The 13,404-nt window shown below is 40.5% G+C and overlaps 2 protein-coding genes across 7 annotated transcripts; both read left to right on the forward strand.

Moving 5' to 3' along the window:
* Positions 1-1,720: 1,720 nt before the first annotated feature.
* LOC133888909 (uncharacterized) lies at positions 1,721-9,029 on the forward strand. 6 transcript variants are annotated; one of them, XM_062329300.1, is made up of 11 exons: positions 1,721-2,169; positions 2,915-3,425; positions 3,524-3,749; positions 3,837-3,906; positions 4,409-4,758; positions 5,128-5,695; positions 6,196-6,278; positions 6,376-6,535; positions 7,692-7,860; positions 7,942-8,043; positions 8,449-9,029. In XM_062329300.1, exons 3-7 carry the CDS (start codon positions 3,690-3,692, stop codon positions 6,213-6,215), a joined length of 1,068 nt encoding a protein of 355 aa, XP_062185284.1. In that variant the 5' UTR covers positions 1,721-2,169; positions 2,915-3,425; positions 3,524-3,689; the 3' UTR covers positions 6,216-6,278; positions 6,376-6,535; positions 7,692-7,860; positions 7,942-8,043; positions 8,449-9,029. The 6 variants fall into 6 exon arrangements, with proteins under 6 accessions (XP_062185284.1, XP_062185286.1, XP_062185282.1 ...); XM_062329302.1 differs by having other exon boundaries at positions 3,837-4,326; positions 6,196-6,535; XM_062329298.1 differs by having other exon boundaries at positions 6,196-6,535.
* On the forward strand, positions 7,290-8,788 carry LOC133889414 (probable aldo-keto reductase 2). Its single transcript, XM_062329944.1, has 5 exons — positions 7,290-7,301; positions 7,692-7,831; positions 7,942-8,043; positions 8,460-8,505; positions 8,579-8,788. Exons 1-5 carry the CDS (start codon positions 7,290-7,292, stop codon positions 8,786-8,788), a joined length of 510 nt encoding a protein of 169 aa, XP_062185928.1.
* Positions 9,030-13,404: the final 4,375 nt, after the last annotated feature.

Genomic DNA, 13,404 nt, shown 5'->3' on the forward strand with positions numbered 1-13,404 from the left:
GAGAGAGAGAGAGAGGAAAGAATCACCCGATTAAGGTATAGCTATTGTCCTACTCTAAAGAGAGAATTTTGTGGTGCATGGTTGTAGCACTTGGACCTGTCAACCTGCATTTTACTTTTGCAAGTCCTTCAACCTTGCACGGTTTGCACGAATAGAAATGGGTCTATCTATAGCCCGCTCAAGTGTTTTAGGGCCTAATACACTCGAAGTTTTGGCCATCACATCTGCTTCTCTTTTTTCCTCATGCTGATTATCTTCTTTCTCCTCTTGATGAGAGAGCTTCTCCACCAAGGTTGCCCTTGCCCTGCCCTCCCGCTCCCGTTTCTGGTGGCTCTTACCACCGGATCCGTCATGGCCACCCGCCGCGGCACTAATCGGTCTTGTTTTGACTGCTTTGCCTCAACCCTGCCCTTTGCCTTGCCGCCCCCGCCCACAAACCGCCACAATCGCTAGGCCTACCTACCGCCTCAAGCTACCCTCAAACTCATTAGACTACGGTGAACCTGCACTCGAACCCGAACCCCAAACCCTAACCTTGTTGGAGTCAGAGAAGAAGGTTGAGAGCACAAATCAAGGTTCAATCAAGTGCAGATCGGATGGCCACAAAATCAAGTGAGGTGAGGTCCTGAACAACCGAGTGGGATAATATAAATTTGTCTTTGCTACATAACAGAGGAGGTCGAGGTGGCATATGACAAGGCTAGGCAGACCGGTTCCATAGAGAAATAAAAAAGTTGGAGCCCACCACCACTCCCTACTCAACTCAGACTATTTCTCCACCACCTTTCCTATTGATTACGACTAAAACCTCTAATGATTCAGTTGATGGCAATTCTAGCAACCACCGACAAGGTTAGTGTTTCAAGGATTAGGATTTGGGGTCCCCAGTGGGGACCGAGCTTAGAGGAACGTTTTGGACGGTAGACCGACCCGGCGGTGGTGGCGGGTGGCAGACGAGGTGTCGTTGGTCACAGTGGTGGAGGACTAGCGACAGGGGAGTTAGAACAATGGTGGGGGTAGCGGTTGCGGATCCGGCAGCTCTGTCGCCATAGACGGGAAGGTGGTGGCCGGGGCGGGTGAGTTCAGCGCATCTTTGCTAGGAGAGAGGGCAGCAGTCATACGGCCAGAGGTTGAAAGTGTCTTGTCCATGGGATTGGAATTGAACGATTACTAGGCGTCGATTGAAGCTTTCCTCAATTTCCATCAGCTGACGATTAGCATCTCCTTTTCACCACTGCTTTGACTCAACCCAAGCTAGAGCCAGCAGGAGACGGCGAGCGGAAGGGCGACGGAGAACGGGGGCGGTGGTGGATCAACCCAGTGGTCTTCGCCGTCAAGATCTAAGGAGGTAAGGAATTTTTGCCTCCCCGTTCCCGGCACACTCCTCCCACGCCGCCACGGTCTCCTCCTCGACCATGCCATTGTACCCCATCCTGACAACCCAGCGCGCGAGACCACCCGGCGCATACACGCCGCTGAGGGATGACATTGGCTCCAAAGACCATTGGCCGGTAGCCGCACTTGAGCTGTTGCTTGCCCTCTCTTTTTTTGCCGGTACAGTTTAGATGAAGATGCGATTTAGGTGGTGTTTGGTTTGCAGAAATGTAATGTAATCCCATTACGTATGGTAAGTAATACCGTTACAGCTGTTTGTTTGTAGCAGTCCGTAATCAATTAACAACGTAATCAGATCCCACGCTAGACAAGCCCGATACCCCTCCACCATAATCAGAAAACGATACAGCACCGCCCCCACCTTGAGACGCGAACACGCCACCTCTCAGCCGCACAGCCGCCACCGCCATCGACGACGAAGGCTCTGGGATTTTTAGATCCGTGTGGTTCCTAGACGGAGCCTCCTGGATGAGCAGCTGTCGCCACCGCCGTCGCCGATGAAGCCTCTGGTATTTGCAGATCCGCGCGGTTCCTGGACGAAGCCTCGACAAGCAGCTACCGCCCCCGTTGGCGAAGCCTCTGGGATTTGCAGATCCGCACGGTTCTTGGACGAAGCCTCGATGAGCAGCTACCGCCGCCGCTGACGAAGCCTCCGGGATTTGCAAATCTGTGCAGTTCCTAGATGAAGCCTCCTCGACGAGCAGCTGACGCTGCCGACGAAGTCTCCGGGGATTTGCAGATCTGTGCGGTTCCTGGACGAAGCCTCCTCGACGAGTACGTGCGGTTCCTTTCCCATCTCTTTCTCAAATCCCCTATCCTCTGCTCCATGCATCAAATATTTTTGCTGCTCCATGCATCAATTATTTTTGCTTCTCATCTTGCATGACGGTGCAATGGTTATTTACCCTTCACAGTTTCAATGTTCATACCAGATGTTGTAGCTCGTTAGTTCTGATGAGCTTCTTTCGATGGCGTATTCTTTCGATTGCATTTCATCTAGAAGCCATGGATCGGTTAAAAAAAATCCTTAGATTGAGTTCTTGACTTGTCAGATTTGGTTTAGAGGAGCGATTGGTTTTTGTTCAATTTGATGTATTGCATGTAATGCTCTGTGAGTAAGGTTATGTCGCAGGACAAATGGTGCTATTTTAGCTAGGATAAATTAAGCAATTTGATGGCAATGCACTGTGTATAAGGTTACATCAAATTATTAGTATGACATCTTGAGAAGGATTGACACACTCTTGATGCTCAATCCTCCTTATGTGCAGTTGCACTTTTAGGACCAAGAATACACTTTCATGATAATGGGTTTGGTTAATATATCCTTCCTTGTTCCTATAAATTGAAGAACTTTGTGTGCCTGTCTCTGTGCAAATAGAAAACTATAGCAAAAACGATAGACTAGCTTCTGTGTTCTAGCTACATCCACATGAATTGCTTGTGTGTCTCTATCTCTCCGATTTTTCCCTTTTCTGAATTTTCTCTGAGAATTTTTGTTGACTAAATTTTTGTACAGCATTATGGCTCGTCTTCCATTAAGAACACGGAGGAGAAATTTGGCTCTCATGATGACTACTATCATGCTTATGTACTATTATATTTGGGTATTATTTGCACTAGCATATAAGCGGAAGTGTTGGAAAATAGAACGAAGGATAAAAAAAAATAGAGAACTTAGAAGTGAACGTTTGTACCAACTCATTCGTGACAGCGACACAACATGTATTAGTGAGCTTCGCATGGACAAAAGAACTTTCTATATTTTGTGTGAGATACTTAGAGACATTGGTGGGTTCAAGGCCACACGGAATATAACCCTAGATGAAATAGTGGCTCAATTCCTATACACATTGTCTCATCATTTGCAGAATCGAACAATAGGAAAGTTTTTCTTCCGAAGTGATGAGACAGTTAGTAGATAGCTCAACTCATGTCTTCTAGCTGTTCTAAAATTGCACCATTTGCTGCTTAAGACCCCAGAGCCTATACCGGAGAATAGCACCGATGATAAATGGAAATATTTTAAGGTGAATGGATTCTCAAGCAATTTTGTTCTTTAAAAAAATCATAGTTACAAAATAGGTGTGTGATATTCTTTTCCTTTTGTTTTGGCTTGAATTTGTAGAACTGTTTAGGTGCTTTGGATGGAACCCATATAAAGGTAACTGTTCCAACTAAGCTAAAAGGAAGGTATAGGTCAAGAAAAGCAGATATTGTGACAAATGTACTAGATGTTTGTGCACTTGACATGCAATTTATCTACACACTACCTGGCTGGGAGGGCTTAGCATATGATGGTCGTGTGCTTCGAGATGCCATTTCGAGGCCAAATGGGTTGTGTGTCCCTCAAGGTGAGTTTCGTTTCAGTAACTTTTAGTGTGGTTTCGTAATAAGTTGTCCAATGCAAATATTGATTTTTTTTGTTTTTCTATCTTTAGGTTGCTGTTACCTTGTTGATGCTGGTTATACAAATGCAAATGGGTTTTTATCTCCATACCGAGGTCAAAGGTACCATTTAGTCGGTTGGACTGCACAAAATCCACCAAATAGTGTGGAGGAATATTTTAATATGCAGCATGCTAGAGCAAGAAATATTATTCAGGTGTTTCGGAAGGCTAAAAGATCGGTGGGGGATTTTGAGGGCTCCATCATATTTTCCTATAAAAATGCAATGCCGAATAATAATGGCATGTGCCCTTTTGCACAATTTAATTTTACAAAAGATGTCTAGAGATCCAATGGAAAGTGAGGAATCATCGGTGGCAACTTCAATGGAAATTACTGAGGGGGAAGTCAATGAACCGGAATATATCATGGGTGTCTCAACATCTAACGAGTGGACTAGTTTTCGAGATGTTCTTGCTCAGGGGATGTATAATAATTATAGGGCTTCTAGTTCTCATTGAGGTGTGCTTTCTAGTTTCTTAGGTACTTCTAAAATTGTTGTATAATAATTCTAGAGCTTCTAGTTTTCACGGTGTATTTCTAACATGGTATCAATGTTATGCAGCTATGGACTTTTCAGAGAGTTCAACAAGTGTGCGTGGAAGGGGCAAGAACAAAAGAAAATGGACTGTAGCTGAAGATGATGAATTGGTTAAAGCATTGTATGAGATATCTTTGGATCCAAGGTGGAAGGGGGAAGGAGGTTTTAAGAATGGGTATTGTTCACTACTTGAGACCCGTCTTGCTGAGAAGTTACCAAATTGTGGACTATCTGCGCACATTGAGTCTAGAGTAAGGTATTTTAGGACAAAGTATGGTGCATTGGAGCATATGCTAAAACAAAGTGGCTTCTCCTGGGATGAGAATAGGAAGATGCTTCAGTGTGAGAAGCAACAATATGATGCACATTGCAAGGTTACTTCTGAAATCTGAAATATGTGACTTGAAAAGGATTATTATTGGTTCAATACTAGCCCAGCACTGTCTTGTAATATGTGACTTGAAATCTTAAATCTGAAATTTGTGACTTGAAATCTGAAATCTGTGACTTGAAAACTGAAATATGTAACTTGAAATCTTTGATACTGGAAAGCTGAAATCTGTGACTTGAAATCTGTATACTGAAAGCTGAAATCTGAAGCTGTTATAACATATATAAATCAGTTTATATGTGTAACTTTAGATTTTAATCCCATATAAGTGAAAGTTACACATACAACATGTATACTAAAATCAGTTTGTGTATACTGAAAATGAACTCTATGTTTGTGCATTTGTGTGCAGAATCATAGTGATGCCAAGGGCCTATATGGCATTGCGTTCCCTTACTATGAAACATTAGCTAGCATATATGGGAGGGATATAGCCACTGGTGAAGGTGCCGAAGGGCTTGGTGAAGCTGTCACAAACATGGAGCGAGAAATTACAACTAAATATGGTATTGACCAAGAGGAAGAAGAGGAGAGGATGTCTAGAGAAACACCTAGACGGTCTACTGACTCAACATCATCAAGCTCCAAGAAATGGAAGAAAGATGGGAAAGGAAAGGAGAGTGACCCTCTTGTGGACATGTTCAATGAAGTAAGTGGCGATCTAAAGCTTGTGACTATGACTGTTGGAAAAATGGCAGCAGCAATGGAGTGTGAGGCTGCCCTTCAAGAGAAGGCAAAGAATGAGGACCCCCAACAAAAATTGAGAGAGAAGGCAATAGGAGAGTTACGCAGGCTTCAATATACTGGAGGTGAAATTATCAAGGCTGCTAGTGTGTTTGTGAAAATACCAGATCAAATGGGCATGATGTTTGCACTTCCAGAATCATTCAGGAGGGAATTTATTTTAAACATGCTCGAAGGTACCCGAAAGTTCAATCATCAATTCATCCCTTCCATTGCCTTTTCCCTGTCATGTTCATTTGTTTAATCACGTCACACAAAAATGACTTTAGATATGCATGTACCTTTGATTGTTCTCTTATTTACTCACTGCATAGCTAGATTTGGCCTTAGATCAGAAATAGATCCTAGCTAGCTCCTGCATAGTTATTCTCATGACCGAAAATTCTCAGCTTTTGTTCTTGGCACTATAAATATGTATGTTATGTATGCCTCTATTTATGTTAAGTGATCATGTGGTGCATTGGTGGAAGTTAAAGTGTTAAACCATCTCTAGTTGTTGTGCTGCTGCTCGATTCAGGGCATATCTGTCAGGCATTAAGGCTGCATAGTTGTTCCAGGCATTCAGCCTTACTTGTCAACTTTGACTCTGTTTGCATCTACCTGTATAAATCGTTTCAGTTGTTTGTACAAAAGCCTGACAACTCGTATATTTGATAATTTATTTTTCTTTTTGCAGAAGAAGCTAATAAAAAGTGATGAGAAGTTTGGAAGAGATAAAAGATGAAATAATTCAGTCCTTCATTGTTATCTACTCATGAAGTCCTCTAAGACTATACTACTCATAAATTTAGAGACCATGTTATCTGGTATTTGATTTGTAAAAGCCTATTCAATCTTTCATTGTCCGTAATTGCAGATTAACATGTCCAGCAAGAGACCTTAAACCTCCTTGCGAAAACTGCTATGGAATCTGATATTGTTATCTGCTATGGAATGTGCCTATTCAGTCTTTCATTGTCCGTAATTGCAGATTAACATCTCCTCCTTGTAATGAATGTTTTGGTTAGCACATTCAAGTGAGCAAAAACTGCTATGGAATTTCTGTAATGTTTATGTTCTGTTTAGCATTGATTCTTGCACATTCAAATGGAACTTCCTATGAATTTCTGCATTGTTTTGTTTAGCTTCTGAAAAAAAAAATTCATGCGTGCGTGCGTGCAATAGCTCCTACCAGATTAATTCTTGCACATTCAAGTGAAACTTCCTATGAATTTCTGCATTGTTCTGTTTAGCTTCTGAAAAAAAAATTTCATGTGGACGCAAAAGCATAAAAAGGTCGTTTGCTCTGTTTTCTACTTTTCATATGGAAAATTCCTTTGTCGCAGCATATATTATTGTACTTGTTAGACTGGTGAAGTATTCATGCAGTCTCTTCAGATTTTGCAGCCATGCCAGTAATTAGATCAAAAAGGATGCTTGGTGAAATAACTGAAAAAATCAATCATGACGGCTAGTTTTGAGCCAAAGATTAGTGAAGTCAACTTGAGAAATGCTACGCATCGATAAATCTTAGTTTTGTGTTTCTATTTAAGGAATTCCTATTTGTTCTTAAAACAATGATAAATCTTTTATCCCGTTCATGGCAACCATGATGCCAAAAGTTTGATCATGCAGCCAGCTTATTTGGCCAATTTATTCATTTTTTAGATGAAACCTTTGTTTATTTTGTCTTTATTAGCAATTTCGAGATGAAGCATGATTAGAGTTCCTACCGTAAGCAATGCGCAAAGTAAAATATTGAATTCCTAAACAAGTGTAAAACTAAGCGGAATGGAGTTTTCTGTAACCACAAAATAAGAGCCTAGCATAAAGTTTTGCATAGAACGCATGGTGGTATAATTTCTCTTTTATAATTAGTAGGAAACTAGAATTCCCACCACCATCATTAATTTACCAACAAAAAGAAAAACGCTTCATGGACCCATGTTGTAAGAAGAGTTCTTAAAGTTGTTGGTGGTAAAAAGGATTTAGCGTCAAAGAAATCTTTTGTTACACTAGCTATTAGGATTTAGCGTCAAAGAAATAGTTGAATAAGTGCCCTAGCAAACATTATACTGTAATTTGCAAATAAATTCTGTTCAGAGTGTTTTTTCTTTCATTTTGAATCCTACTGCGCCTTATGAGCCATGAACTTCTCTTTTTTAGATTACGGAGTTTACTTTTGAGTTGCAGATTGGTGAACTCAAGAAGCTCGTTGTAGAAGGAAAGATGAAATATATCGGGTTATCTGAAGCATCTGCATCAACAATTAGAAGCATGCAGTCCATCCTATCACTGCAGTTCAGCTGGAGTGGTCATTATGGTCTAGAGATGTGGAAGGAGATATAATTCCTACTTGCAGGTATTTTACGAACACAACTTATCCATTCAAAAATTAGGAATATTTATTTTCTGAATAATCTTGTTCCTGTGACAATTTCAGAGAGCTTGCGACTGGAATTGTTGCTTACAGTCCACTAGGCAGAGGGTTCTTCTCTAGTTGGGCAAAATTGATGGACTCGCTCTCAGAGAAGACGTTCGCAAGGTAAATTCCCACGACAGCTATGGAACTTTTTTTTGTAGCAAGTTAATTCATCATTACCCTTTTGTCTGTAAATTTCGTAGGACTAGGAGGAATTTCATTTTTTTTTAAACTATCCTGCAAAATTCTTGCATTAAAAACATGGACTAAATATGCATGGATACATAGTTGTGCTCTTATCCTTGATGTGCATTTGTACCATTTCATTGATCGTAGAGACCTGTTTGGATCATGCTTATCTATTTTCTTCATATAATTGTCTCATCCATCTATTAGGAGAAAACAGAATTATATTGGAATTAGCTAATCTATTTGCTCTAATTATGGTCTCATCCATCTACTCGGAGAATACAGAATTAGGAACGCAATCAATTGCCTCTTTTTAATGAGAACTTTATACTCTTGCAGAATATTCCTAGATTTCAACCAGAGAATCTCGACAAGAACGTCCAGATATTCGAGCGTGTAAACGAAATGGCGAAAAGAAAAGGATGCACACGGTCACAGCTTGCATTAACTGGCCTGGGTTCACCATCAGGGAAGCGATGTTCGCCCCATACCTGGAACAACAAAATTGGAGAACTTCATCCAGAATGTGGGAGCTCTGTTTGTGAAGCTCACAGCAGATGAGATGACCGAACTTCACTCCTACTACACTGCTGCAGTCCTAGGTGACCGGCATCCTCAAATGGGTTACACCTGGAAGAATTCTGAGACTCCTCCATTGCCTTCTTGGAAATCTGAGTAGGTATATATGTTCAGCAGTGTTTGATGTCCCAGTTCGAAGTAATAAGACAGCTCAAGATGCTCAGGTACACTTGCGAAGACTGTCCTTAAGATGTTCTTGCGGCTGTTCTTCTTGTGTTGCCCTTAAGAGCTCTAACCCTAGTCATTGAGGTGGCCTCAGGTCAGGGCATGGTAAGAAGGGGTGGCGGCGTTGCTACAACAAATTTGGCATTATATGATGAATCATAATCATCACAAAAATGTTATTTTTTGTCACTGATAATTTTCAATAACATAAATAGGTCATCACAGCTATCGTCACAGAAGCTATCATATAATGTATTTAATGATGACATTTTGAAGGATCGTCACAAAGTTAGCAGTAGCTCATCATCTGTGACGAAATGCAATTGTCAATGTATAAACTCATTTTATGACAAAAACTTTGGTTCATTCTTCAATTTTTGTCACGGTTGAGAGGCATACATACTATATGAAATCACATGTCCTCAACTTTCAATACTGGACAGATTACCCTGCCACATTCCAAAGCGGTTTAGCTGTGATATGGTGCTGTCGTGGAAGCAGTTTTGACACATGGAAGTGACATGGCACACATGTCAGCAACATACTTTATGAAGCAGCAAATAAATTTTTTAAAAAGAAAACGGGCCCATAAGTCAGCCTCGCGTGCCTCTTCTCCTATCTTACTCTTCTTTGTTCTCCATGGCTGACACACCTCTCTCTCTCTCAATCTAGCGGCTCCTGCTATCCGGCGAGCACCGCACTATGCATCACCTCTCCATCGGTGTGCTACTGCTGCTCACCGTCGGATCCGTGCAACGCATCCGCGGTCGCCTGATGCAGGGAGCCCGTCGAGGGGGCCCATGATGGCCATGGAAATAGAAGGATGATGCCGACGACCTCGCAGTTTCCCGCAGGGCTCCTGCGCGCATGCGGCTCGGTCTTCACGGCATCATGGGCGGCGGCACTCCTACAGGCTAGCAAGATCCACGGCATCTCCCTCTCGCAGGCCAGCTTGCTATACTGCTCGGCGCCCTCCTGCAAGCTAGCTTGCTGATGCCTTGCCGTTGGCCCGGTCCTCATCGCCCTTGCGGCCTACAGCATCGTCGCCAGTCCAATCAGCGTCGCGGAATCATGCAGGCAGCGGTGCGCTCAAGCGGCGACCAACAGCATCGCCAGCTAGCCACGCTGAACCTGTAGCCTGGTAAGCCGGTGGCTCTGCAGCCCGACAGCCACTCGCAGTAGCTTCCTCGGCCGCCACTGGGGTAGGAGGTGGGGATGACTACAGTTGGGAGAGAGAAAAGAGCAGAGGAACCGGGGTGGGCCTGATTTGGGTGACGTGGCACGAAAACCAGGTGACGTGCGGCAAAACCGGGGTGAGAGTTTTTTTTTTAGATTATGATTCTAATTTTTCGAGTTCACGGTGGTAAATCAGATTCCGTGACAAGTTCAGGGGACAAATTGAACTTGTTCCAAATAAAATAATACATGTCGAGTTGGGAGAAATTTTCAGAAAAGTAGTAATCTGGTAATGGATCAAGTGAACATTGCGGCTAAAAATCGCATGGAATCAGATTTACCGGTGGACTCCACTAAAAAAGCAAACCGATCAAAAATTTGGCCAAATACATTTTGGCCCCATTTGGCATCAAAGACCTATTCTAACTTCAAATCATGTATTGCTGTCTCAACCCAAGCATAAATTGCTTTTGTATTTTTCTTCACTTGTCAAATTATGTGCAATTGTGACTGATTTGTAATATGTACTTTACCAGAAAATTCTTCTGAAAGTTGCCATATTTGAAATGTTGTACGGAAATTCGTTGGAGAAAGTCGCGAGATATTTCCAATATTTTGTATATTATTTAGATAATCCAATTTTCCAATTTACGTCCTGGCCTTTTTTAGGTCTGTCTAGTTGTTTGAAGACTACTGATTTTGTGAAAAAAAATCTATCAAATTTTGAACCAATAAGAAGCTGCCATATCAGAGACAAAACTGACATATAGGAAACATAAAAATCTGTCAGATTTGTCAAACGCCAAAAAGAAGGCTAACGAGTACAGAAATAACATGTTACCCAATAAGAAACTCAAAACTGTATAGAATATGACCCAAATCGAAAAAAAGAAATACAGAATAGAAAAAAAAACTATAAAGAATACTGCCACACATGGCTGAATCTTTGTATCTACTACATGAACATGAATATTAACAGTCGTTAAATCCTTGTTAAGCTTGCGACACAGGGTCAACCTTGCGAAACCTATTGATTCACTCTAGCCAATGGGACACAGTGGTGTTCCTTAAACATATATGAACAAAAGCAAAAAAGAAACCAAAACCTAGTCAGAAGAGAAGGAAAAAGAACACAAACACCATAACCAAAAAGAAAACAGACAATGCTCTAAGAGGAAAAAAAAAAAGAACATACTTTCAATTTGTATGCCATCAAGCTCAAGAATTCAGGAAATTCAATGGTTCTGTTTCCATCAGCATCAACCACCTTGATCATATCCTGCAGTTCAGATTCAGTGAGGTTTTGACCCAAGGAGCTCATCACGGTTCCCAGTTCTTCTCTGGTAATGCAGCCTGTATACATTAAGTTCAAAGCAACATTAGATCCTCTAGTGTCAGTTCAGTTTGCTGAAACATCTGTTAAGTAACAAGGGTGCCGGCAAGCCATATATCACCCAAGATCAATAGCATATAATCAACACCATGAGAATAGGATTCACTGTAATGCATAGATTTCATTACATTTCTTCTTGGTTCTACAGAACAATAACAATTTCCGGCTTCAGCTAAAACTCACCATTCATCTGAAGAGAAGAGCACTGAAACTACACACGTACCCCTCAACTGATGGAACAATCTCGCATACACAAGCAAAACACGTTGAATGTAATCAAACTCATATGCATGGCAATGATAGCAGAACCAACCGATTTGTATGTTTAAGAACAATACCACATAACACAGCAATCATGCAAAAAAGCATCCATGAAAATCTGTTCAGCAATTAGGCTTCATCGCAAACATGCATGCAAAAAAAAAAACTCAACTAGACAGACCAACATAACAAAAAAACACAAACACACACGTACAGGTAGACCAATCATACCTTGAGCTCAAAAAGAGTACACCTCTTTGTTGATCATCTAAGCTCAACGAGGTTACCTATTGATTTAGATTGTCCTGGCTCTTCAAGCAAATGGGTTCCTGCAATAAAAAAGTGAATTGACATTATACATTTCAATAAGATTTCAGAGAAAAATGAAATTACACAGAGAGAAAGAGAAGGACAGAAACGAAATTGGCCATCAAAAAATAGAGAAAGAAAGGCATAGGGAGAGAGATACAGATAGAGAAGGAAAAAGAGAGGGGGTATAGAAATAGAGAGAGAAATGCAGAGAGAAAGATAAAGATAGATACAGAGAAGGATATATGGAGAGAGATATAGATACAAATACAAAGATAAAATACAAGCATAGACATATATATATATATATATATATATTTCTAGAAATAGGGAAATATATAGAAATATACAGAAATAGATATATACAATTATAGAAATAGAGACACACAAAGAGACAGAAAGATATACACACAAAGAGATAGAAAGATAGAGAGAGGAATAGAGTGAGAGAGGAATAGAGAGAGGAAGAGAGAGACAACTAGAAAGAGAGAGGGATAGAGGTAGAGACACAAAGAAATAGTAGAAATATAGATAGAAACAAAAATAGATAGAGATACACACAGAGAGGGAATGAAAGAGAAATATATAGAGAGAGACAAAGGTATATAAATTGGCGTGCATAGAGAGAGAAAGTGAACACACATATATATAGAGAGAGCACACATATAGAGAGAGACAAAAACACACACAGAGAGAGAAATAAATAGAAATAAAAAAGAGAGAAAGAGCGGTAGAAAGACAAGACAGAAAAGAGAGAAATAGAGGTAAAGATAGATAGACACCTAGAGAGAGGGGGAGGGAGGGAGAGAGAGTGTGCTACAAATAAATAGGGAGATAGAAACATAGATAGAGTTAGAGAAATAAATAGCAGTCATACACAGAGATAGAGAGAGACATACAGAGAAATTAATACCTATATACAGAGAGAGAGGGAGGGAGAGAGATACAAAGAAAGATTTTAAACATCAGAAAAATAGACAGAGAAAGAGAGATAAAAAATAAATAGATGAGAGAAAGAAATATACATAGAAAATACCAACATGCAAAATATAGATATAAAGAAATAGCTACATACATAAATACCTACATACATAAATATACATATAGAGAAATAGATAGAAACATACATCCAACATACAAAAACAAATATATATGTATAGATACATATATGAATAGATACAAAGAGAAAGAGATATATGAATAGATACAACATACAAAGCACGCACATGTACCTCTCTCTTGTATAGCTCAAAACCAGTGTCATCAAGATCAGTGTCATCCACATGTTTGTTTCCTTGTAACAAAAATAAAATAAATTAGAGCTAAGCAATGAAGTAAAATATAAAACATAAAAAAATTAAAAACAATATGGATACATACAATGAACAAATCAAAAGGCTTGCAGATATCAT

This window comes from Phragmites australis, chromosome 13, assembly GCF_958298935.1.
Source record: "Phragmites australis chromosome 13, lpPhrAust1.1, whole genome shotgun sequence".
Taxonomy (NCBI): Eukaryota; Viridiplantae; Streptophyta; class Magnoliopsida; order Poales; family Poaceae; genus Phragmites; species Phragmites australis.